The following is a 22,655-nucleotide window of genomic DNA, read 5'->3' as shown; positions in this document are numbered from 1 at the left end:
AATTCCCCCAAAACAAAGGATGGGGCTTCAGATACCAGGCGGTTCAACAACCACCATAAAAAAAAATATCAGTTTTGTGAATGTAATCCATTTGATTGCTTATGAATTCATAATTATAGAGTTAAGCACCAACTCATTAGAGGGCCTCCAAATGGACCGCAAGAATAATATTTTATTTCTACTGACTTTATTTTCTCATCACCCATTTCCTGCCTTAGGATTGAAAAGAGATCCACTTTTCCTATGCTCCTTTTAACCATACCCAGAGAAATATAGCCTCCGTTGGTTAAAAACACACTAGTAAGTAAACCCCTAGTTCAAGCATCTTTCTTAAGTAAAACTTACATATTAAAACAGTTACTACCACTGCACACTCAGGATTTTTTAAAGAAGTTTAATAAATCCAAAGCTGCATATTTTTTAAATTAGTTTCAGGTGTCCAAAACAATGTAATAGTTAGACATTTACACCCCTCACAAAGTGATAACCCCCAGTCTATTACCCCTCTGACATCGTATAGAGCTGTTACAATTCCATTGGCTCTATTCCCTATGCTGTACTCCACATTCCGTGACTGTGTATGTGTATATTGTATTAGGTACCATCTTTGTGTATGTGTATATATATATATATATATATATATATATATATATATTTCTAAATTAATTACAGCTGACATTCAATATTATTCCAAAGTTGCACATTCTGGCCCAAATATCTGACCACTGAATCTACTCCAGATAAATTCTATAAATTTTAATTAAAGATAACATATGCTAAAAATTTCACCACGTTGATCAATTCTATCACAGCAAAATTACACATGCTCTGTGGCTATGGCTACCTGGTCCAGAGAAGTATCAAGGTTGTAGCCAAAACATTATAGTCCATTGATCTGTTTTGTATGTGAAAATCTGTAACACAGTCACAGCATTCTTATGATAGAAGATTAATTGCTTGCTAAAGAGATAAAGTATTTCCGGGTTAGTACCCATGTATTAATAATAAGTGTCATTAGAAAATGATTGAATGCTGGACGTATTCATTGAGTGCTAGATTTTGTTGACTTCCTTCAAAGAATGTTGAACTTCATTCTGGCAGATAAAGTTACTTGTAGATGAAATTGTTCTTCTCACGGTTTGTTTTTAAGCTTTGTTAGGGTGAGTTTAGAGCACACTTTAGCCTGGTGTACCCCTTCTGCAAAGACATGACTCTTCTGAGGTCTACTGAATGTCCCAGGTGTGCCCTTTATTCTGGCTGATTGAAACTTGAAAGTCTTACGGTCCTGGTGAGCTCTGGCAGTTGTTCACCTTAGCGCTTCCCTTTGCCTAGCCTTGTGGAGTTTCACCCTACATCAGGCCACTTCGTATTCAGCCAACACTCAGGGAGATCTCCGTGATGACTTCTGGAGCACCTTGTCTGTGTAGCCCCCCTAGAGTTCATCTTTTCCAATTCTTTACCCTGAATGTTCCAGCTGCTTTGTCCTCCTCAAACTTCAGTCTCTGTCTCCTCAATTCAGCAAGACCATTCTTCTCTGCTTGGGATCTCCATCCTGTTCTGTAGTCTAGAAAGTGCCTCAAGGCAGAAAGCCAGGGTGATCGTTAAGGCTCACCTCATTTGTATTGCTTCCCTCAAGGTTCATAATGCTGTTGCCTATTGTCTGTATTTTTCCTATGTTTTATCCAGTTCTCTAGTTATGTCGGGAGAGGAAGCCTGGTCCCAGTTGCTCTGTCATAAACAGAACGTAGAAGTCTTATTAGAAAAATGATCATACCACTGAAACACATGAGCATTAGTTTTGGCAGTTTGTGACCCTTAAAATATAATCAGCACAAAATCCATGGTATGATGAAGAAAGAAGAAAAAAATCAGGGTTAGCACGGCAAAACAACAACAACAACAATAACCGGTACAGGATATAATCATATTCAGTTACGTGCTATTCTCATCTCCATCTTACAGGGTTGGAAACTGAGGTACAGAAAAATGAAGTAACACAAAGCCACACAGCTAGTATATGGCGGATCTAAGGTTTGAAGCAAGCTGTATTGGCCAAATAAAAATTGCTGCCTCTGGAAACTGGGTAGGTCCCCACTCATCCCAATGGGGCAGCAAATTATATTGTATTTAGAAGTATGGCATTGCTCAAGATTTAATTCTGTCCTTTCTCCCACCCCCATTTTATCTTCTTGTTCCACACTCCATCCCTGGGGGAATCTTTTTTTTTTTTTTTATTTAACTGAGAGCTTTATACATATCATTAGTGTGTGAATGACCTCCAAATCTCTCGATAGATATGTAGATGCATATCTTTAACTCTAGACCATAACTCCACCTACCTCCTCCACATCCCTGTGTATCTCTCATCACTACCGTAGACTGGAAGTCTCCCAAATTCAGTATCTACCTGTTCTTTCTGTGATCCACACCTCACTTAGGGGGGTGTCTCATTTTCTGAAAAATTTGGGATCATCCTTAAATCCTTCTCTTTCCGTCCCTTCCCGTAGCAAGGTTTTTGGACCTGTTTTACTTGTGAAATGTCTCTCAAGGAAGTCTATTTCTATTTCTTCTGCTCTGATTCAAGACCTGTTCATTCCTTATTGATATATTGCAACAGAAACTTATTTGGCCTTTCTGCCTTTATTGTTCTCCTGTTCTTTTTATCCTTCACATTACTTCCAGAGTTAGCATAAAACGCAACTAGATTTCCTAGTACCTCGTTGAAACAACACATCACTGTATTCTAAGTCAGTAGTTAAGAACAGGGCTTTGGAGTCCAACTGACTTGAATTTCCTTTCGACTACTTTCTAGCCGTGGTGCTTTGGGAATTTACTTAACCCCTTTAGCCTTCATTTTCTCTTCTGTAAATTAGGCATAATAATAGTTCCTCCTCATAAAGGTGTTGGGAAGAATCAACAACAAAAACAAACATATGAAATACTTAAATGCTTGGCACATACTCAATAAATGATAGTTATTATGCATATGATTAAGATAATAGCATTCATAGCCCCCAACCTTAACTCGACTATCTCGTTAATGGGGTCCACACTTTCACACCTCCACTTTTTGGTTCATGCTCTGTTCCTTCAGTTTGCAACGCTCCTCGCCAAACCCTTTTCCTGTTTGTTGAGAGGCTACTGTGCCACCTCTCCTGTAAAACCTTTCTCAGTTACCACAGTCAGAATTAATTACCCTTTAAGGGCTTCCACAGTCTTAATAAGAGACTATGTGATTTGTTATTCCATTCCTCTTGCACTTAGCCTGCACTAAGAGCTTGGGCTCTTAAAGAGTCAAATGAATAGGAAGGTCAGTAAATGTTAGCAGCAATTGTTATTGTTGTTTTTATTAGTTGTGTATATGTCTTCTTTGATCTCCAGCAGACTGCTACCTCCTCTAGGGCAAAAATCACCTGATTTATTTTTGTCTCCTCTTACAGTGCTAGGATAGTCCCGTATCTGTAATAAGTACCCAATCAGTACATGTTGAATTTAAAGGCTAGTGGAAGGAAGTGAGGTGGGTGAGGTTGGAGGTCACCTCTCTGGGTGCTGTGGAGTAGTTTCCCTCCCAAGGAATGGAAGCATGGTTTGCCTCAACGTGGCTGTGTGGCAGAATTCTTACTGTAACAAGTTATTTCAGTTTTCTATTTTTAGCAAAGCAAGGCCTTGATATGCTGAAAGCACCCAGTTGTGCGAAATATCATTAATGAGGCAAACATTTTTGGTCTCAAATATGTTGGTATAATACCTTTATCCCTAATACCTCTTTAGATACTTCAAAATAATTTAGAGGTCTTTAGGAAAATTAGTATATTTTACAAATATTGTTTCACATTGAGTTTAATAGTCTACTTCTAAAACTCAATAAATGTAAATAAGTATGAGGCTAGCTTTTTCAGAAATTTACCCTGTGATCAGTGTCAGACATATTATTCCTTAGGAAATCTTGGAGAAATTCACAACAATGAAAAGAGGTGTGTTTTCTTCATTCATTTCCTCTTTCTTGCTTTTTTTTTCAGATTTGAATTGACAAGTAGTTATTGAGGAAAATACTATTTAAATAGACTGTTTTACAGTGTCTGCTTTTAGGGAAGTGATTTGCAAAGTGCTGTGTTAAAAAAATGAAGGAGTTGTAAAAATGTCTTTTAGTAGCTGCAGATCTGAGGAATTGTGTTCTTACTACCGTATGTGATACTGGATCTTTGAAACAATAAGTTAAATTACAACATTTTGAACTGTGTTAGCTTAGTAGCTCTGTATAAATAATCCTAATGAAGAAAGTATATTGGTATAATAGTAATTCCTTAAATATTTCAGATATAATTACTGATTCAATTTGGAGTAAGCAAAATAAATAAATAAAGACACAAAGAAAAGAAATAAGATGATTTAAGATAGTATTAATATTTAAAGGCTTCTAGGTAATGGTCTTCTGTTGAGTGATGCCTATTAAATGAAAGCTGAAACACTTACCAGACAGCAGGGGAAGAAATGCCATACAAAGAAGTGACCCAAAGGAAATATATCTAAAAAATTGAAAGCCAGTTTAAAGCCTTGTATCACTTTGAGGTTTTAGATTGATTCTGCCTTGTATGGAAACATAAATACATTTTCTGTCTCCTTTTCTCATACAGCCCACTGTTCTCAGACCTTCCCCCCTCCCAATTTAAATAACTGTCTTTTATTACGTACAGTAACATCAGAGCATGGGAGATTGCTCTTCACCCATAGACACATGCTTCATATGCATATGGATTCACAGATGCCTTCAGAAAACCACCCTACAGGTTAGGAACCACAGTAGGTCCCTTAATTTACATACGGGAAAGTGAAACCTTGAATGCTTTAAGTCAGCAGTCACAAATTATGACTTGCAGATAGAATTTAGACCTACAGGCATGTTTTGTTTGGTCTGTTAGGATGCTTTAAAATTTTTGAGCAAACAGTTAAAAATCAGGACCTTTTTAGCTTCTCACGCAAATTAGGGGATCTGGCAATGTTGGAGTGATATTCTTGCATGACATCAATTGACGAGGCTTACATAGCAGCTACCTCTTTTACAGGATTCGTGTATCTACAGGTTTGCAATCCTCACAATTCCCTTTGTCTTTTACCTGACTGTTTCACTTATTCATGTTGCCTGCCATGCCTTTCTGAAAATTTTTGTTATGTAGCAAGTCAGATATACAGTAGAAAGTACAAACTTTTCTCCTGACCCCCTAAGCAATTGTAGGTTCCTGCCGCCATCACTCAGGCATTGGGCACTCTAGCCCTTCCGTTGCCATCGACTTGCCGTGTGGCATTGAACAGGTCACTTAACACCCCCTGAATTTCAGTTTTGATATCTGTCAAATGGTCATAATAAACATTTTAATCATATAAATAGTTTTAAAAATCTAAAGGCTTATATAAAAATAGCCTCATAAAGTCATAGTTAATTTTTTGTTATATATTAGATTACTTAAAAATGCTTCTTGAACCCTGCCCTTTGCCTACTGCATCCTACAGGATAAAGTCCGTATTTCTTTGCCTTGTAATGTTCCTTACCATTTGGTTCCAACATACTTTGCGGAAATATCTTTTACTTTGTATGGAATAGAATTTCACTCATTCACAGTTCATTCTTCACCCTCACCCCCATTCTTTTATCCCCTAAGTACTGGGCACCTCTGCTGTGCCAGGCACTGTTCTGGACACTGGGGATTTATGAAGCTATACAAGACAAAGTCTCTCTCTCCAACATTTCATGCTTAAGCCTTAAATTTTAGGCAGGTCAATATTTTGTATCTTGAGTACATTTTACATGTGCTTGCCTCCTTGCCTCTTTTTCTTTCATTGTTTCTTTCAAAAATATTTATTGATTGCTTATTGTGTCAGGCACTATTCACTGGGTGTTGGTATTGACAGAGCAAAGTCCCTGCTCCTTTGGAATTGATGTTTTCGTGGGATGAAGAAGACATTAAATAAATAAACAATCAATAAGATATATGTCATAAGGGCTTTGAAGTAAAATGTAGCAGGATAAGGAAGATAGAAAGCAACAGTGTGTGGGGGCATGGTACCATTATTTTAGAAGGAATGGTGAGAGACACTTTCTGGAGGAATTGAGGGAGGGAACCAAGAAGGTATCTAGAGGAAGAGTGATTCCGGCAGAGGGTGCAACAAATATATGCTTGACATGTTCAAGCGACAATGAGGTAGCCAGTATGGGAAGGGCTGAGAGGGGGAGTAAGAGATGAGCTCTGAAAGGTAGAGGGGTCCAGATTCTGAAGGCCATACTGGTGGTAAGGACCTTAGCTTTTGGCTCTAGAGTTATATCTCCTCTGAATTTTTAACTCAAATTCCTTTATGAAACGTTCTTTGACCATTGCTATTTACAATGATTTCTTCTTCTAACTCCTGGAATACATAACTGATGTATTGCTTAACTGACTAAGGCAAAGCCTGGTTGTCTTCTTATCGGTCGTCTGTCCTGTCCTAACTTTTTTGTAACTTCTCCTAGCGTGGGGACTTAGTTTTATACCTTTCTATCCTTGTTGTGCTTTGCGCCTCATTGGTACCTAATATATGTTTGTTTTGTGAGGCTCTGGCCTCAGATGTCAGCAATAGGAATTTGATATCAGTGTCTAAGGAAGAAGTGAAAGGGGTCGGCCCGGTGGCTCATGCGGTTGGAACTCCGTGCTCCTAACTCCGAAGGCTGCCGGTTCGATTCCCATATGGGCCAGTGGGCTCTCAACCACAAGGTTGCCAGTTCAATTCCTCGAGTCCCACCAAGGGATGGTGGGCAGCACCCTTTGCAACTAACAATGGCAACTGGACCTGGAGCTGAGCTGCGCCCTCCACAGCTAAGACTGAAAGGACAACAACTTTAAGCTGAACAGCACCCTCCACAACTAAGATTGAAAGGACAACAACTTGACTTGGAAAAACGTCCTGGAAGTACACACTGTTTCCCAATAAATTCCTGTTCCCCTTCCCCAATAAAATCTTTTAAAAAAAAGTGCTATGGACAGATAAAAGGAAAGTTGAAAAGAGAAATCGATTTTGAGGTAGATTGATAAATTTGGTTTGGAATTTATTGTACTTTCCATGCTAGTAGGATATCCAGGTTAAACTGTGCAGAATGGGATATGTCAGACCATATGCAGAGTACTGTTATTATTTGTGACTGCTGCCTGCAGTATGTAATTTCAAGAGCAGGGGTAGCCTCTTACTCATTTCTAGTGCCTGGAACAGGGGCTGGCAAATAATAGGTGCTTAAATCATAGACACATAATCGTTTTATTGAGATGAGAGGTAAGGTAGGTGTATAGCTATGATGCACATCATGGAACGGCGTGGGCTCTGGAGTTAGGTCATCGTAGGACTGAATTCCAGCCTTACCACTTTCTGTGTGTTGTGGTCTTGGTTGAGCAGTGACCCCTCTGAATCTCAGTGTCCTCATCTGAAAAATGAGGACCTTCCTTGACGGGCCACAAGGAAGACCTTACAGTAAGCCCTTTGTTGCAGGGCTGTAAGATAAGGAATATAGGCATAAGCCTTAGCGTAGAGTATTGGCTTAAGAAATACTACCTATTCGTTCAGCTATAATTGTTAATATTATTAAAAAGATAATGATTCCAACCATTGAATGTCAGACTCTTAGGCTCAGAAAAGCTCTCAAAAGTAATCTGTTTCAGTTAACTGTTTTGGCTATTTTAATGACAGTTGATAATCTGCTATAGTGTTCAGTCTGCATATAATCAGCCACATCAGCCAATGCATATAGAACTCTAAGAGGAATGAGTGAAATATTTTGGAATTTGGACTCATAGTACATCAGTTACTATTATTATATACATCAGTTAGTATTCTACCCTTTATAGTCCTAGCTATCAAAATCGTTGCATGGTGGGATAGGTGTTAGTAGACATGTTGGATGACAAATATTAATATAATAATAGAATTACATAGTATTTTGTATTTAGAGACGTATCTCTTTAAATAGGATGGAATTATTTTACAGAAGATGAATGAAACTCAGTCTCCAAAGCAATATTTTTATAGTAATAAAATAATGCTAAATTTAGAGAAGCAGAGTCTAGGCTTGATTATTTTTTTTTATCTTGTCAGATACCTCAAATCTTTTTTCTTCAAATCACACATTAAAATTTTGTAGCATTTTGGTCTAAAAGTCCTTTTCTATTCCCTTTTTTCTCTGTATAACACACAAATCTAACTACATCTTTTGAAATGGCTTCCTGATTTTATGGGTCCCTTGTGGATCTGATTCCATAGGAGCTTTTGGGTGCCTCTGAAACGTATGTTTTACTTTTTGCTTTGGAGCAGATGTCGTGGCACTAAGACCCAGAAACCGTTTGCTCTGTGTGGCTGGAGCTGGGCAGGCTGTGCTCACACTGAAGGGAAGGAAGTCATTAGTGCAGACTGAGCTGTGGAGTTGGGTTCTTGCAGGATTTCCTTCCAGCCTTTCCCCACTAAGGTTCTTGGGAATTAAAAAAAAAAAATCTAAACACACAAACCAAGTTTTCCTATTTACAGTGTTCAGGGAAGGGAAGGTAGGCATTTGGGGAAGGGCAGATCCTTTTCCCAACTTATCCAAGAAGGAAGAGAAAACAGCGTAAAGAAGCTCTGATTACAGATCTTTGGAATTTTCTTTGCTAAATTTTACAAACGAGAAATACACCCAGAATTTTGGGAATTGCTCCAGGCTGCGCGTGAGGGTTTGATTGCTTGTCTAATTTTTTTTTTTTTTTTTTTTTTGAGAAGAGGAGAATTCGCCAAAAGGGGTTTGGATGGTAGAAGCCCGGCTGGGTTTCTGCAGCAGCTCGTGTTCTCAGGCTCTTCTCTGAGGGAGGGTCTCTGCAGCCGGCTGGGAGACCCCCTGTCGCAGGCTCCTTTCGCAGGCGCCGGCCGGGGAGGGAAAATGCCCCGCTCTGGCAGGAGTACGCTGGCTTCTGGGACTTCCTAGCCCGGTGGGAAGTGTGTTTGTGGTTTGGGGATACTTTTCATTGAACTGAAGGCGAAAAGACTGGACTCTCTTGGGCTTTTTCTATTCGCAGTGAATATGGGAAAGAATTAGGGGGTGGGCGGGAGGCAGCATGACTCGCAGTCGCTGCTGCCCTGCATCTGCCCCCAGCCCCCAGCCCGCGTCTTGATGTTCCACGTATCGGCTGTACAAATATGATGAAATGGCAGCCCCGGAAGAAGGTAAGTGTCCCGGAGTGGGGACGGGGCCCTGATGCCCAACCCAGGGAAGGGTGACTGGAGGCAGTGGCCTTGGGGCCCCTCCACTCCTTCCATAATTGGCTAGGCGGGCTGGTCCAAGCAGCTGTGTCCCCTGAGGGACTTACGCCAGTCCCTTAGGGACGAGTTACCAAGTCTGGTCTGCGTGCACTGCCCTCTTTAAGTTTTTCCTTCTTGGTATGCCTGGACTCTCCGGGGTGACAGCTCAGAAACACCCGGTGGCTTTTGTAGCCCTGTGGAGCTAGTGACATGATTAGCTTTGTAGGAGCCAGCCCAGAGCTGCCAGGGTCTTGGTGGTGCCCCATCTCTGGAGGGCCGTTTGGGGCTGCACCTCCGATGCATTCCAGCGTCCCCGCAGGTGGGTGTCGTTGTAGCACCTACTTCCCCAAGGGGTTAATATGCTGTGAGCTGCTGGCAGCCGCTTCCCCAGGGCCCCGCTGGGGGGCGGGCATCCCCAGCACAACCGCCCAGCGGCTGGTTCCCGGGCAGCCTGGCCGCGGGGCCTCCAGCCCGAGCGTCGGGGGCCTGGCCCGGGCGGGCCTTCTGCCCGTGGGGCTCCCGGGCAGCCGCGTGGGCCCACGCCGGCCATTGTGCACGGGTGTGTGTCTGTGCGTGTCAGCGTGCACGGGCGTGTGTGCATCGATCGTCGGGAAGAGGGGGAGGGGGCACTTTGCTTTTTGCAAGATTATTTCCTAATATGGCTCCTTTGTTGAGAACTCAAGAAAAAAAATCCAGTGGTTCTATCAAAATAAATTGCTATTGGTCCCAGAAATAACGTTTCTAAATGTGGGACTGGTCCCTACCCCAGGACGTTCACGGAGAAAGACAGCTTTCTTCAAGTTGTTGGCGGCTGTTGGTTTGGCTAGGGCTCCCTTTTGCTAACTTGTCTGACTGGCGCTAACTGTTAGGTGAACCCAGTGGTTCACTGCATAGCAGGACCTCCCCCGCCCCCTACGAATACCTCATTTGGCCGTGGTTTTTATTGACATTCTTCTGAAGGAAAACATAGCGAACTGAATGTGCTGTGCCCTTCCCCAGCCATGACCTGTCTCTGTTAGCAGCTGCCTGGTGTGTTACTTGAACTAGCTAAACTGACTCTTTCTTTGTGGCATGATGTGTGATACCATGTTTTACATCAGAGCTGAAATAGAAATCACGTGTGAGATGCATGAGGAGATATTGTGCATTTATTTTATTGCTAGAGAACCTAACAAACCCTGCTTCAGTATAGCCTGGTGAATTGAAAGGTTTTCTTTGATATCTAATTGATACAATTTTGATCTCTGACACTAAGTCATTTCTACCTTTCATCCTGAAGTCAGAACCTCTCATATATTATTACTTCTCATCATAGAGCTTCTTTCAGTGAGCTTGGTTTCATTTATTTTAGTTGAGATCTGTGTACTTCCCCCGCCCCCCATAAAAATCAGTCAGAATGAGGAAAACCCATAGGAGAAACCATATAATTAAGCAATTTAAACAAATGCTGTGTGTTCTAAAGCCCCCCACATTTCTTCTATATTTGTAAATTGCATATAGATGAGTACTTTAAAGATGTCTGTAAACTATACGTTCATAAATGTCTGTTTTTTCTATTTTACCCAATATGCAGTAACTCATGTGGTTATGTCTGTGGAAACCCCTCTGGGTACTGGTATTGCTTGAACCACGGAAGTATTATTCTTGGCAGTCAGGTGGATTTCTGGATGCTGGAAGATTCTGTTTCAAGTGTTAGGATTCACTCTGCAGTATTTACTCACTCTGTGATGCTTAAATTGCTATACCAGAAGGTTGTGTTTCTTCACTGTATTCATAATCCCAAATCATCATGTTATAAGGATCAGGTGTGATTCAGTATTCATGGAAGATTAAAAAAATGAGCTGAGCCACCGAATACCGTCCGATTATTTGGTGGTGGCTTGAGAACAATTCTTGCTTCTTCTACATTGGAAATGAAAGCTTCTTTGGAAGAGACCCAATAGTCAACTCTGGTAGGGCACCAGTAAGTCTTTACAAAGATTAGGTTTATTTCTTACTTTCGCAAGAATCCTCATATGATCAGATCATTGCCACGGTTTCTGGCCGGGTCTGCTAACGCATTTGTAGTGGTGTAGCATGTACAGTCACATGCCAGGTGTTTTGCCAAACTGTTTCATAAAAAACCATTAACACTACAGATGAAAAGTGATACTGCATTGATGTGATTGTTAGCAAAGCTAGGAAGGTCATCCATAGAACGCTGCCCCAAGCAGCATTTGTCTACAGCTGGGCTTCATGACTAGGATTGCTTGGTAACTTGCTGTTTTGGTGCCTGGTCAGCCTCTACCAGTGCTGGCTTTTGTTAATTCTGGGCTCAGTATCAGAGAGTAACCATAGGTTCTAGGTTTCTTTGTTTCTAACTGAGCTGGGATACGTGATTGAAGGGGAGCTTTTTACTCCTCTTTTCTCTGCTTACTTGCTGGGTTAAACTAAATATTAAGATTCAAGATGTGGGCTCTGGAATAGTCAATTAGAATCTGTTACTTTTTCACAAAGAAACCCCCAGAACATGGTGTTCCACTTTCAGGACCAGTGAGGAGTTTAGGACCAGTCTTCCGGAGCACAGTGGGCCTGTAAGAGCCCTGTAATTCCCCTAAAAATCAAGATTCTGTGTGGTTGTGACTGCATCATGGTAAGAATGGAATTTAAGATCATGCAAATAGCAGCTACCTTTTTTTAAAAAAATTTTTATTGAGGAATATTGGGGAACAGTGTGTTTTTCCAGGACCCAACAGCTCTAGGTCAGGTCACTGTTTTCATTCTAGTTGCGGAGGGCGCAGCTCACTGGCCCATGTGGGAATTGAACCGGCAACCCTGTTGTTCAGAGCTCATGCTCCAACCAACTGAGCCAACAGGCTGCCCCAGCTATCATTTTTAAAAGCACCTGCTCTGTGTTAGACATCTCTACTTGCTCTATATGCCTTCATTTAATTCTTACCTGATGAGGTAGGTGGTAGGTGTTATAATTTGCATTTTGCAGATAAGGAAAAGATTTAGAGAGGTGAAATGATTTACCCAGAGTCACACAGCATGGCAGGGTCAGAGCTAAGATTAGACCAGGCCTTATTTATTTCAAGACATGTGTTCTTCATCATTGTACTTGGGAATTTTGATGACCAGGGCTCTTTATCCAAGAAAGATCAAACCTGAGAGCAGAGATGATCCCAGTATTGGTTAGCCCTAGCTTTGCTCCTTCACTTCTGGATACCAGGACCAGGAAGCTCTTCTTCCCTCCCTTTCTTCTGGAAGAACACAGTGATTTTATCTACCTCTGAATTCTTGGAGCATTTAGAATCTATAGCCTTTTAGGCGGATGTTTTTTTATTAATAGTAACCGTTTTATCTCTTTATGTGTATATATATATATCTCTTTATCTCTTTATGAATGTATCTGGCCTCTCAATTGTACTTCAAACTCCTTGAGTTCAGGAAACATGTCTCATACCTCTGGTTTTGGTACCAAGGATAATATAGTTGCTCAATAAGTATTTATTTGATAGAAAAGTAAATAAAAATTATTACTTTGTAGAACTTGTATTTTTAGACTTTCTTATTCTAAGAAGTAGTGTGAACTTTAAATGTGAAAAAGTTCAAAGTGTTTCAATTGATTCATAGATATTTCACTGTAGTGGTTTATTAAAGAGACCAGAATATTTTGGCACTCAGTTCTAATCTTTTGTAGACAGCATCAGAGAGGGGACAGCTACACTTTCCATAGAATCTCCCTGGCTGTCATTATTAAAACACACCACCGGACTCTATGGGCCAGGCTTCTGATCCAGTGTCACAGTCTTTTTATTAACATAACCTTATTGGCCTGGCAAAATCTACTTTCCCGTTTTCACGTTAAGAGGCTATCGTTCAGCACATTATTTTTATCTTGTATTTGCAGAAATGATAGTAATTAAAATGCTTGTCTCATAGGAACATGTTTGTTTACAATTCTGAAGTGATTTCTGCTCTTTAAAAATCCCAGGATTAGTATCAGATAACGCTGTGTAAATAAAACTGCAGTCAAAACCTTCAGGAAAGCTGCTGCTGATTGGATTTTCTTATTGCTTATCTAATGCTATTTTATTGTTCACACATAATAAAAGATCATTAATAGGAATGTGCCACATAAGCTACATTAATTATGTCACTTCAGAATCATATGATGTATTTATCTTGTTACACTTGTCACATTAATCTAATGTGAATCTGGCTTCTCTGAGGAAGCTTCATTTAAAAACCTTGTTTGGAAGCTCACTTGTAAGGATTCTGTCCTGTAAGCTTGTGTCTTAGAATAGCTTACTACTTTTACAAAAGAGTGCATTTCAAATCCCTGCACTTTGTCTATATTTTCTTTCTGGATTAGAAAGCTAAGTCTCACATTTTATTACAGCTATACTACATTACTTAGTTACCTGCCTGAATGCTGTGCTAGTTGATATTATTATATTAGTCATTTTGGGCCACAGTTTGTTTACAGTATAAAATTACACTTAAAAATAATCAAGCATTGTGGACAAAAGTAGTTTTAGAGAGAAGCCTTAGGAATTCCATGATAAAGGCCTTTCTGCACATCCATTCTGTACACAGTTCCCAGATCAGTGCAGCCTAGAAACCCAGGTTGGTTCTGGCACTTCCCTGACTTCGTCCCTGTCATTTAATCTTTCCCCCTGATGCCCCGCTGTGGTGGTGTCCTAACGATTTCTCTTTTTCTGGTCTCGCTTTTTTCCTTCTGGTTTTCCTTCGTATTCCTTTTAGAGCAATTGTTTAAAAAAAAAATCTGCTCACATTATTCACTTTCTTAAAACCCTGCTGTGTCTCTCCATTGGCTAGTAGAGATCTCCAAAGCGAGCTCAGCCCACCTTGGCCAGAGGGTGTGCAGTCGGCTCATGGAGAAAATATGAGAACTTCTGTTCTTATGTATTTCTAAATCTAAAAGAATAAAAAAAATTAAACTTTACTAATCTTTCCATATAGTTGGCCACTTGTGCCATCATTTATGCAGAGGCCCCAGGGGTTCTTCGTGGTGCCCACTCATCGTTCATGTCGGGCGTTTGTTCAGCTTCAGTGTGCTGTGGTGTATGGTCGTTCCCATCATAGAAGATCTTGCCGTAAATGATTAATTTTGTTAAAGAGAAGGAGAAGAATGAAGAGGAATGTAGTGTAGGTTGTATAGTGATGAAGAAGATGGGCTCTGAAGCTAGACTGCCTGGGTTTGAATTTCAGCTCTGCTTCTTGGTAGCTGTGTAGCCAATGTACTTAACTTCTCGTGTTACTTCAGATGTTTCATCCATTTAACGCGAATGACACCTAACTTTTAGTGTGACTTTGAGGATGTAATGTAAAATGTTTACCAGGAGTGCCTGGCACCTAAATGTGCTTATTACTACATTGTCCCTGCTAGTGTCATTGTATCCTGCAATCTAGCTGAACATGGCTCACCAGGCTTCTGTGCATTTGCATGTATTTTTTCTCCTCATACGCTACTTAACTCGCCTTCCTTTTGTCACTGGTTGTACCTTAAGAACTCAGTCGATCTTGTCCTTAGTGTCCCTTCCATAATTGCTGGGCATAGTGGGCCCCAGCCTGCTTTAACCATACGTGCCTGGGCCACAGCCATAGCCCTGTACTATAACCGTTAGTACGTCTGTCTGTACCCTTGTAAGCTTTTGAGGGCATTGGCACAGAGTGGGAACTGAATAAGTGAATGTTTGAAAAATGTAATGTGTGTATGGAATGAATTACATTTATGAAAATGTAATGCAATTATGGTCAATGATCTTCCACCAGTTGGCAAGCTTCTCTGACTTGGAAATGCCCAACTTGTAGGTTTATCTCTACCTATTTCTTACCCTCTTAGCACACCACATTGCCTATGAATGAGGGTGATTCATGAAAGGGGTGAGGTTAACTATGCACCTGTTAAAAATAAACTGACGGTTATGAGGTGGTGGTTGTACCACATTGTGCGTGTACTAAATGCAGCTGAATTGTGCACTTGAAAATGGTTAATGTTGTTACAGGAAGTTCACCTCAATTAAAACAAAAAGGGAAAAAAGTGACTTATTTTTGACATATGTCACAACTGATCACAAGACATCACCGTGGTTGTAAACCACTGGAGTAAATCTTTACTCTCTTCAGCCCTAAATATTTTTGATTTTGTAAAATTGGTAGGGGATAGTAATCTATAGAAAACTACTTCCAGGAACATTTGAGAAGCTGGGAATGGTTGATAGACTTGATAAGTAAGAAGTGAAGGAAGTCAGCGAAGAGGAAATTTGATTTGGCACCTTTGCTGTCCAGGAGCTAGCCAGTAAGCAGTGCCGGTGTGAGAGGCTACAGAGTTTAATTGGCCTAACTGCAAGAAAGGGCGCCAGCAGCCACCTTCATTTTAATAGTCAGTCACAGTGATGACATACTGTGGAAAACACAGCGGAAGCAAGAGAAAACCCGAAATCCTGGCTGGCCCTCTCAGCTTTAGCTTCCACAGTGGATTCATTATATCATTAATAAGAACAATGTATGTCTCAGCTTTAAGACTTTGCTTTTTATCGATGTGCTAAAACCATGTAGTTTTATTGAAAGCTATAAAAATTATATCATTTAACTGACATTTTCAGGTTTATAGAAGCTTTTGTCCTGAACTTCCTTGTTAGTCATCCCTTTTAGGTTTTTGTAGACAAGGGGAGTATTCTCATATGATTGAGCCCTTGAACTATATTCCTTTGGCAGTATACTTTGTTTTTTATCTGTTAGAGCATTCTGTCTTTGTTAGTTTGAGTATTCTATCCTTTTAGCATGTATTTTAAGGAAAGACATAAAATTATATCCTTTGGCTTACATCTTCTGTGTAATGAGCTTAGCATTTCTAGGAAAGGTACATGAAATAAGCTTGATGGCAATCGTCAAAGCTGCACATAAGTTTTTTGCTAGTAGGTGTCTCTCAGTTTGGACTATTAAAGGACTGAAATTTCTCTAGCTTATATCTGGTTATGCAAGCCAAGGTCCAGTCATGAATGCACCAATATTTCCAGCATTATGTAATTTGTGGGAGGTAATAGTTTGGATTTACATCATGTTGGAGGACTGAGATTTGTAGAAGCACAGATATTGAGGCAATTCTGAGATAGAATAGTTAACATAAGGTCAAAGTGGAGTTGGGAGCCCGGAGATAATTGTGGGAACATATTTTGTTTGGATACATAGGCTCTCAAACCTGTAATATACATAGACTTGAACCTAGAAATGCAATAGTGGGCAGTAGGAAGGAAGGCACCCGTAAGGAAACATTGTTGCATATCCTGGAATAACTTTGTTATAGCCTATATTTGCATAACAACATTTATAGATTAGAATTTGTTTTTCTTTTTTTAATGAATAAATGATCCCTCACTGTGATTTATCCAGTGTAGGTATTCCTTGTTAAAATACAGTATTTTGAATCCAAAAACAAACTGAATGCAAGCTTGTTTTATGTAACTAAAAACCTTTAATGTCCATTATATTTATCCAGATCATTACTTCATTGTTCTGACAATTAATTGTTAAGCATATTTCATAATTTTAATATTTATAAATGAATAGAACAGGGATTCACACACACATTATTGGGATTATGCTAATTTGAGGTATCTGTGAAGAGCTATAATGCTTCAGCCCAGATCTAGCAGATATTTTGGAGTTATGCTTACAGAGTTGAGATTCAGAGGCATAAAAAAGATTATGTTTTTGAAGAGTAGAAAGCAAATGTCGTAGTGAGTGATGGGTGGACCCATGATCATTTTGGTGGACTTTGGGTCTTTATTGCTTGATAATTAGTTTTTTTCCAACAGAGGGTGGGTGAGAGAAAGAAAATATAAAATTCAAACTACTTTATTGTTAATAATTTTGGTAAAGATATTTGGTAAAGAAACTGCTGATTTTTGACTATCTTTTACCTACAAAAATAGAAATTTACCATGGTTGAATTAACATTTGGGGGTTAGGAATGGTGGTGATAAATATTGACATTAAGACGAACATGTGTTTGAGCGATTTATCATGAATTTTAATATTCCAGAGTCGTCATGGAATATTACACTAATCATGGAATGCTACACTAATCATATTTACTTTACCTGTTAACTTGAATTCAACTGCCAGCCAGCCCCTGTTAAATTTGAACTATTTATTTTGATGTAAATTTTCTAAAGTGTAGTACACATGTTTTGCCTTGTTACACAGAAGGTACTAAACATGATTTAAACTTTTCCTGATTACTCAGGATTATTATCACAAACATGAATTATTTGACTTTGCTATAATATAGCAACACTATGCTATAATATAGCTTTTAAGGAATGTAGAATTACTTGTTCCTATTCTGAATGACCTCAGATTGCCCTTTTGTTTCTTTTAAAATACTTTCATGCCTTCTTTGTACAGTTTTTATCTTCCTTTCCATGTTGCCCAAAGTGATGCTGCTGTCATGTGCCTACCTCTTGCAATTTTGTTTTATATATTTATTTCCAGTCTGTGGTGGGTAAGAAATACCCTGACTGAGATGAAAGTAAGTAGACACTGAATGAGGGTTTCTCTTATGAGTATATAAACTTTAGAGTATGAACTGTGGCTTTTGGCTTTGACTGCTTAGAGATATTTTTTTTAACAAATGTACTTGCTGTTTTTAGGCTAGGTTTTAGATAGGTGAGGTGGTTAAATAAGTGACATTTTGATACATTAGGTATTTATTATGCTATTGATTACTGTGAGTTAGATACAATTGAGGGTGCATGGTCACAGAGCCTGACAACATTGAGTGATTTGATAAAAACCACAGTACTTTTCCCTTTTCTGACTTTGCTTTGGTGTATCTGGCTTGCCTTTTTTTTTTTTCAACAACTTGTGCAAATATATCTACACAATAAAAAACTATGATGGAAGGAACTAGTATTAGTAGTTTATGTGAAGGGTAGAATTGTATATCCTAGGGAGTATATGTGATTGCCTTTGAGAAGAAACAACCAAGGGATGTGGGATTTATTTAAATATTAATTAGTTACAAATTAACCAAAACATTATTTTTTAGTAACACAAATATTATTTATTTTAAACAACCCTTTTTGTTTCAGCCTAGACTCTTGAGTATTTATGATACCGAGATTAAAACATTTTTAGGAATGAAAGAAACCTTAAGGAGCATTTAACTTTACAGATTAGGAAGCAGAGTGCCAGTAGGGTAGAGTGGCTCCTTCAGCATCATGTAGCTCCTCGGCGGCTGGCCCTAGACCTGGGTACTCTAAGGAAAAGGCTCTGTCCACCAGGCTATATTGCTTCTACTTCTCTGGGAGTTCAAAATCTAGGGTTGGGCTTGTTTGTAAAAAAAATAAAAAAAATCTAAGACCCCCTCTACCCCCCACAGTTATTTAGATGATATATTTTGAAGAAACAAGAAATCTATTTGCTTTCAGACACCTCTTCTGTGGCATATTTTCCTAAAATTCCTTTGTACTAATGCTTTAAAAATCCATAGTAATATGCAAATATGGTAGTAGTATTTGTCTCCTGTTTGTTAACTTTGTTGGTCTGTTACTCAACAAGACATTCAGAAATGGGATGCTTATAACCTCTTGATGTAGCTGGTAAGGAGGGATTCACGAAACATCAGGATCATCATCACTGAGAGGCCTGGTTTGCAGTGGAGGATGGGGTCAGTTTGATGGGGACCCTGAGTAGCCAAGAAGCAGCATTAAGGGAGGTCTGTGTTTTGGGGGACAGGAGAAAAAGATCATTGCCAGTAGAAATAGAGAGAGGATGTTAATCATAAACTTTATATACTTCATAATTTCAAGGAAGGATCAGCTCTAGGTCAGAGTAGGTGACAGAAAAGGACCAAGAATAAGGGGAAAAAATTTAAGGACTACTATCGATAAAGATAAAGTAACTTATCTGAAAAGTAAACAGTTTATATAGGTTTACACAAATATGAAATAGACCTCATTGATAAGTAAATCATCAGAATGTCACTGTTCTAATTGTTTGTGATGATAGCTATAGTTCTCAAAAAGTTTTAATAAACCATAGAAACACCATCCCATTTATAGTGGTCATGAAACAAATAATTTAGGAGATCTAGGCTATTATGGAACCAGTGTTTCTGAAAAGCAAACAGTAATAACCGTGGGTAAATTATCCATGTTAATTTGAACAGAACTCTATATTTTTTTAAAGTGAATCCATAATATGTCTTTTCATTGCATCATATTAGATTAAGAATGAATGAGAATTTAGAATTCCTAAAGCTAATTTTTAAATTATTACAAACCTATAGAAAATACTTCTGACACTTAAAAGTTGCTTAAAATAGGATGAAAATGTGCAGAACGTGACTAGATTTATTTATCTTTTTGTTTAAAATTTAAATGTAAAAATTCCAACTTTAAGAGATACCAGTTAAAGGAAGGATCTTAAATTATAGGTTATTGACTATGTGTAATTACATATACAAATATAATTAACATTTATACTGACCAAATAAACAAGGGAAAATTAGTAGGCACAGAGGTTATAATCACCACTGATGAGTTTTAAACACTAATATAAAAAAAAAAGAACAAATTTTGGTTAAATAGAACCAGACATTTTTTTCATAGTTTAAAATATACATAATTTTTAAACGGATTCTATAGTCATTTTAAAGGCTGTTTCAATGATATTCTTCTAAATAGGAATAATTTTAAAAATCAAATTTGTTTTAAATGATCCAATTATTAAACATTTAGTAAAGTTGCCAGAGATGCAAATATGAATAAAATAATTTTCTTCTAGAAAGCAGGATAAGACAAGTGGCATAAATACCTGAAATGTGAGGTGACAATATGTTAAGGATCACCAGAGAGTGAGTAAAAGGAGAGGTTACAGCTGGGTTGGTGGAAGAAGGGGAAGGGTTTGGAGTTCGGGATAGGAATTAGTATACCAAAAGAGTCTCCCTGGTGGAGTGGCATTTCAGCTAGACTTGGTGGGCTCATTTTTACCAGACGGAAACAGGGAGGCCAGGCCATTCCAGGCAGTGAGAATAATATAGGGAAAGGCAAGCTCTGAGCATGTTTTTACAACATGGTAAGGAATCCCAGTTTGGCTGGAGAATAGACTTCAAATGCCAGCTGAAATCCAGATGGTAATTGGCCCCAAAGATGGTGAAATTAGGTTTTTACATGCTTATTCTTTCTAATGCTCGGTGAGTAACTGGTTTTTCTCACACTTTCTTATTAAAAGAAAATGAAAAACTGAGTACACTGCAAATGATGGGATTTTATTTGGCTCTGCAAGGATTTTTATAAATACTACAGCAGCTGTTTACATGTTTTTCATGATTGCCCTATGCATAGCAGAGTAAGTCTCCTCATTGTTTTATGGGTCATTCTACATTTCACTCAAGTTTATCTTTGAATGTTTGCCATTCTCATTTTGTTTGTACTCTTTTGTGTAGTATGAATTACCTAATGATGATAATATCATAAATTTGGAATTCCAAGCACTTTCTACTTGTAGGACTGTTAAACAGTGAGTTGGAGGTCTGTAGCGCAATTTACAAAGCAACAATCTCTCCTGTATTTCCAAATAAAGTATCTGAAGGGAATGATATTTGCCAGAATGGGCTGTACTGGTAAATTTAGAAAGTACAAGATAATTACTTGCAATTATGGCAATTTCGGTAAGGGAAATCATCTTAATTTGTTCCTACTAAGAAATAGAATCGCTCTACTCATAGCATTTGAATCTTAGGAGATTAATGCTCTGTGCCTTCATTACTTTCAATGGACATTACGGCTTTTCACTACATCTGAAATTACCCCTTTAATTCATGCTTCTGTTTGAATTTCTGTTAAGTGCAGTCTTCACTTTTAAAAAATGATATTCCAGAGCCCTTGTTGAACAGAACTTACACGTCCATCCTAAGCAAACTGTAAAAGAATAGTACATCTCTACTACTAGGAGAATAAGCTCTCAAAGAAGTCGTAGATGGATGGTGAGGAGTCTTTAACTCATACTTGGAGCATTCTCCTGTCATGCTATTCCCTGAAGATTTTAAAATTTAGATGGCCTTTAGGCTGATGGATAATTGCTGTGGCTTAAAAGGAATGCTGTGTCTCTGGGCATTTTTATGAAGACTGAATTCTGACTGCTTTTTTATTTTTAAGTATTTAATTATACCGTCTGGGAAAGGTAACCGGTATGTAGTTAAAACAGAAAATCGGAAGGAGAAGGATGGGTTTAAACCAGAATATAATTAATTGGGAAGAATATTGAACAAGAAATAATGGACATATGTCTACATAGGTGACAAAAGTGCTAAGTATGGGAAGTTAACTCATTATTAGGCTATACTGTCTACAAAAATAAATGATTTCAGTCTTCAGAGCTGCTGGGGTGACTTCAATTCTGAGTCTTTCAATTAGCACCTGTTTCTTCACATTATACAAGAATTTCTTTTGGCTTCTGTGAGTTAAGGCTGGTGCCTTAGTACTAAAATTTTTGTCTCCCTTGAGGCCAGGTACAATACTTAGCAGCAATCAGAAGCCATGTTTGAGTACAGCAGCTTTTAGGCAGGTCAGGCAGAGCTAGTGAGATGCAAAACCCACAAATGACTCAAGAGTTCTTTGATTTTGAAGTGTCCTGCCTCTTCTACTATGGCCTAAACTTGTAGTCAAACTTGGACTAATTGATTGAATAATTATTTCAATATGCATTTGTTGAGTCTATTATGGGCCAGATGCTGGCTATTTATATCATAATGAAGAGGAAAAATGAGTAATGCTATTAATAGTGACTCCATTATTTCAAAATTTGGGATAGTTCAGTTTATCCTTATGAATGTTTGCTAAGTAAGTTAGTAATTACTGAATTTGACAGAACCAACTAATTTACTAACTTTAAGCACTCTAATAATTTATGAAGTGTTACACCTTAGGGGCGCAGATTCAGATATAATATGATCCCCATTCTCAAGGAGCTTATAGTCTAGACAGGAAGTCAGATGAGAAAATAAATTATTGCAATACAATATGATAACAATGGTACCACATATAGGGTGCTATGGGAACAATGAAAAGCAGGAGAAAGAAGAGGAGGTGGTGTGAGCTAAGCATGCAACTATGTTTAGAAGTTTTCTAGGTTAATAACCACCATGTATTTCTATAGTATGAACTTTCTCACCACTTATCCTTTCATTTTTTATTATAGTGATTTTGAAAAATAACTAAAAAAGTAACTAAAGTTTTAAAAGGGCTCACCATTCTGATTTCATTTATTTCCATGTTACATTGTTATTCATAGCTTGATTTCCTCTTAAATACTTTTGGAAGAGAAATGTTCATTTTCTACATAATCACCTCCAATTA

The 22,655-nt window shown here is 38.5% G+C and overlaps 1 protein-coding gene across 3 annotated transcripts in view; it reads left to right on the top strand.

Moving 5' to 3' along the window:
• The window catches only part of TTC28 (tetratricopeptide repeat domain 28), a 617,832-nt gene that overhangs the window by 188,757 nt on the left and 406,420 nt on the right, over window positions 1-22,655 (top strand). The window contains exon 1 of one of the 3 annotated variants that reach the window (XM_081037617.1): window positions 9,081-9,207. The exons of the other annotated variants lie outside the window; for them this stretch is intronic. Coding sequence (XP_080893743.1) covers window positions 9,181-9,207 — 27 coding nt within the window. The 5' untranslated portion in view covers window positions 9,081-9,180. Of the gene's footprint in view, window positions 1-9,080; window positions 9,208-22,655 lie in introns of those variants that run through there. 3 annotated transcript variants of the gene reach the window in all.

The sequence above is a fragment of the Rhinolophus hipposideros genome (assembly GCF_964194185.1).
Source record: "Rhinolophus hipposideros genome assembly, chromosome: 24".
In the NCBI taxonomy this organism is placed as follows: Eukaryota; Metazoa; Chordata; class Mammalia; order Chiroptera; family Rhinolophidae; genus Rhinolophus; species Rhinolophus hipposideros.
This window is presented reverse-complemented; position numbering and strand designations above follow the sequence as displayed.